The following is a 4,735-nucleotide window of genomic DNA, read 5'->3' as shown; positions in this document are numbered from 1 at the left end:
CCTGCAGATTGGGTGAGATACTGATTATTGTTTGATCAGAGGTAATTATTACATTCAGAGTGAGATGTAACTCTTGTAGTTAACAGACGTGTAAGAGGTGGATAATCTACACCAGGAAGTGGTACACACAGGGGTCATTTAGACTAAACCACACTTGTTTTCTTCACCCTGTAAAAGTGAAAGTAAAAACCAACCAGACGAGTTAAGATTTTCACAGAAGAAAATGGCTTCAAAGCTTGAAGAGGAGTTTTGCTGTCCTGTGTGCTGTGACATCTACAAGGATCCCGTCATTTTGACCTGCGCTCACAGTGTGTGTAAAGCCTGTCTGCAGCAGTTCTGGGAGAGCGACGGACACAGAGAATGTCCCTACTGCAGGAGGAAGTGCTCTAAACAAAGGTATCCTCCTAACCTGGTGTTAAGGAACCTGTGTGAGGTTTCCGTACAGGAGAAAAATCAGAGACCTTCAGCAGTGTCTAAGGTGCGTTGTAATCTACACAGTGAGAAACTTAAAGGGATAGTTCGGATTTTAAGACACGAAGTTGTATGGGTTCCCTGTCAGCAACGTAGTGCATCAGCACTGACTTACCCCCGACAGCGTCCTGTGAGCCGAGATCCAGCCGGTTTTAGATCGTTTTTGATGCTGAAGAAAGTAGTCCGGCAAGTTTCTGGGGTCACGAAAGTAAAGTGTTTTTCTTCTCAAAACCATATGCGTTCAACAGAGTGATATATTTGCACCACAAAAACGTTGTCCAGGAAAAATTCAAACCTCGATATCACTTACTTATTTTTCGCGATTCCTATCACTGCGCGCTACTGACAGCTGGACAACGTTTTTGTGGTGCAAATATATCACTCTGTTGAACGCATATGGTTTTGAGAAGAAAAACACTTTACTTTCGTGACCCCAGAAACTTGCTGAAGAAAATAGTCCGGCATCAAAAACGATCAAAAACCGGCTGGATCTCGGCTCACAGGACGCTGTCGGGGGTAAGTCAGTGCTGATGCACTACGTTGCTGACAGGGAACCCATACAACTTCGTGTCTTAAAATCCGAACTATCCCTTTAAGCTCTTCTGTGTGGAGGATAAACAGCCTGTGTGTCTGGTGTGTAGAGACTCAAGAAAACACACCAACCACAAGTTCCAACCTTTGGATGAGGCAGCAGCTGACCTTAAGGTGAGTCATATTCTTGACTCTGTGCAATAATTTGTATTATCACAGTCTTTTCACAAAGTCTTTTTATAAAGTCTTTTCACAGTCGCTTTGGTGCTTTTCTCACATCACTAACATTTGCACAGCAATTAGTGCATTTCTCAAAACAGTTAGTGCAAACTGCAAAACCTAGTGGATAACCCGCAAAAGCATGTCACTTGCTCAAAATGGATAGTCCATTCCTCAAAAGCAAATATTCATGTCAATGAAACTGCCAGTGCATAAAAATGAGAAGTCTTGACACCATAATTTATGAACAAGATAGTCAAATGGCTTAGACATGTTTTCATTGTGACAGTTCATTCTCTCAGTGTTTTCCAACACTACCTGAACATGTGCAAGACAGCACTATACACTACTTGTACAGCCATTTGAAAACTACAATAAAGTTACACATTGCTGTAGTTGGGAGTAAGTGAGTACAAGACACTGAATACATACATTTCACATTTTTGATGCTCTGCTTAATTCCACAGCATTTTGACAGAATTTGATAACTGCGGTAGTTATAATGACTCAAGCAATGAAATGAAGACTATTAGTTTTACTTTGAACGACTATTCAGCAAATGTTAATGTGATAAAACAGCAGAGAATTGTATGAGAGCAAGTGATACATGTCCAAAAGCATTTGCAATTTGTTCAGAGGAAGGAGAAATTGCTATGATGTGCATAAATGACTAAATGTTGTGGAGGGTGAACTAATAGTTATGAGAATTTTCATTCTGATCTGAGAAAAGCACCAAAGTCACTGAGAACAGGTGCACAAACACACCTACAAAGTCAAAGTGCAAAGTCCTCTTCCTGATGTAATTGTAATGTTCATCACTCACCACCAAGTGGAGTCTTTACACTGTACTCTAATCTAATGCATAGTTACATGAATGTACTAATGGTCATGGAACAAACACACACACACACATTTTCACGCTCTCTCTCTCTCTCTCTCTCTCTCTCTCTCTCACACACACACACACACACACACACACACACACACACACACACACACACACACACACACACACACACACACACACACACACACACACATACATACACACACACACACACACACACACACACACACACACACACACACACACACACACACATTGTTGTGTTTACCTCAGGAGCTGCTGAGGATTAAACTAGAGTCTTTACAGAAGAAGCTGAAGGTCTTTGAAGAAGCAAAACTCTCCTGTGATGAAACCGCTAAACATGTGAAGGTGAGGTCCTCCTGAATGTGTGTAGTAGCAGCAGCATGAGAGTGTTGTTGACCATCACTGACTGGCGTTGAACTTATAAGTATGTACTCAAGCACATACTGTACTGTATATCAGGAGTCATTCATTACATTCAATTACATTACATTACATTCATGTTGTGCAAGGACTAAGACCAAGCATGTGGTTTAGTGATAAACCTGGGTAAGTTCAGTCACAGTGGTAAACCTCCTACAACAAGAGCCCAATGGCATTGTTTTGTTAGGCGAATGAAGCCATACAGCTCTTCTATTGGGAGGTTTACCACTTACTCTGAGCTAACTTACCCAGGTTTCACTAAACCACATACTTGGAATACCCCCCAGCAGCATGGAGGTGGATACTGTATCAGGGTCTGCATACAATACACTGACATAGACTTCTATTATGTGTGTGCACTCACTCCATGATACACTCCAATACACTCCAGGATAAGCACAATGGAACTGTTCTCAGCCAATCAGCACGTTACTTTAGCAGCACAAAGGGCAGGGGCATACTTGATTGGCTGTGCAAATTACCTTTCATTAGAATGACAGACTGCACCTTAATGGTGATTTATTATGTGTGTTATTCCAGACTCAAGCCCAGCACACAGAGAAGCAGATCAAGGAGGAGTTTAAGAAGCTTCACCAGTTTCTACGAGATGAAGAGGCAGCCAGGATAGCTGCACTGAGGGAGGAAGAGGAGCAGAAGAGTCGGATGATGAAGGAGAAGATTGAGAAGATGAGCAGAGAGATCTCATCTCTTTCAGACACACTCAGAGTCATAGAAGAGCGGATGGGAGCTGATGATGTCACATTCCTGCAGGTAAGAGCAAAACTAACTTGATGTTCTTTCATGAATCATACATTATTACTGAGCAGATACATGCTGATGACATCACGTTCTTGTAAGAAGATTTCTTCCTTTGATGATAAATATTATTTCAAATAGTCATGCAAGATTACTGATCATAGCTAACTGTGTGTTTGGGTAATTACTTGTCAAGGGTGTTCATGTATGAATCTACAGTATGGACCTAATCTGTTTGTCACTCTCCAGAACTACAAGAGCACAGTGGAAAGGTGAGTGATCTGCCTCCTGTCTCTCTCTCTTCTCTGTGGTTCTGAACCCAAACCCACAGCAGCACTGACTCCTGAATGTTATTCCAGAGCCCAGTGCACACTGCAGGATCCAGAGAGGGTTTCAGGAGTTCTGATCAATGTGGCAAAGCACCTGGACAAACTGAAGGTCAAAGTCTGGAAGAAAATGATCGGTCAGTAACACCTTTATTCTATTCTGATTCTATTCTAGTAGTTTACATCTAGTCTAGATTTCATTTCAGTGTGGAATTCTGAGTGTTCTGCACATGTTCATGTGTGTACCCACGATCTGATAGAACTGTAGTAGTAAACTCACACACATGAGGACATGAGCGACAGTGGGTTTGGGAATCAAAGTTGGCTCAATTGGCAGTCGGTACTCCAACACACTCCACAGAGATACCATAAAGATGAACATATTTGGTCTATTCTTTCTCTAGTCTGATATTATTATGACAGCCGCGCAGCAAAGTGGTAATATACAGTGGGTACGGGTTGAGAATGCACCTTTTGCCGGGCCAATCCCAAAGAGATCCCGTAAGCTGTCGAGCCGTTTTTTTCCGAGGCTAAGGCAATGTACCCAAACAACCACCAGGTGGCAGAAAGTTTCAACCCGCCTTTCAACTGCATTTAATGATGAAGACCGCATATCCGTCAATGGTCGACTCCTTTAATCTCATTTAATCATTAAAATGAAGGTGATGACTGGCGAAATAAATCAAACGACGTTTCAATAAACCATTGTTGAAATGAATGAAAATGGTTTTAGAAAATCGCCTATAGGCCTATCAGAAGGAAATAGCCTTCAATTCAACCTGAAAGACTCGATAGGCAACCTTAGATAAATTCATTAATTCATTGTGGTTACAAGACCACATTTCCGTGAATAGGCTATAGTTGTCAAGGCGAAGACGAAAGAGATACAAGATGGACATTAGGCTACATTTATATGCTAGGCCTACTTAGAAATGTTATTTATAGGCTATTTTAAAATGGAGGCATGCGTTCATTTTAACTGGGGACACTGGGTACATGTACCCAGAACTTTTTGTTATCACAGATTTTGTCCCCACCACTTTTGACAACTGAAAATAAAATGTATAGATTGAGCGCTATGAAATGTCAAGTCAGGGTATATGCCCTATGCGGGACATTCTAAAATGTTTAACGTGAAAAA

General features: G+C 41.5%; 1 protein-coding gene across 1 annotated transcript in view; it reads left to right on the top strand.

Moving 5' to 3' along the window:
• Window positions 1-1,053: 1,053 nt before the first annotated feature.
• LOC134079154 (E3 ubiquitin-protein ligase TRIM39-like) overlaps window positions 1,054-4,735 on the top strand; it is a 6,877-nt gene continuing 3,195 nt past the window's right edge. Inside the window, exons 1-5 of the mRNA XM_062535338.1 lie at window positions 1,054-1,176; window positions 2,342-2,437; window positions 3,053-3,283; window positions 3,488-3,540; window positions 3,628-3,731. Of these exons, the coding sequence (XP_062391322.1) occupies window positions 3,176-3,283; window positions 3,488-3,540; window positions 3,628-3,731 (265 nt within the window). The 5' untranslated portion in view covers window positions 1,054-1,176; window positions 2,342-2,437; window positions 3,053-3,175. The remainder of the gene's footprint in view (window positions 1,177-2,341; window positions 2,438-3,052; window positions 3,284-3,487; window positions 3,541-3,627; window positions 3,732-4,735) is intronic.

This window comes from Sardina pilchardus, chromosome 4 (genome assembly GCF_963854185.1).
Source record: "Sardina pilchardus chromosome 4, fSarPil1.1, whole genome shotgun sequence".
Classification (NCBI taxonomy): domain Eukaryota; kingdom Metazoa; phylum Chordata; class Actinopteri; order Clupeiformes; family Clupeidae; genus Sardina; species Sardina pilchardus.
This window is presented reverse-complemented; position numbering and strand designations above follow the sequence as displayed.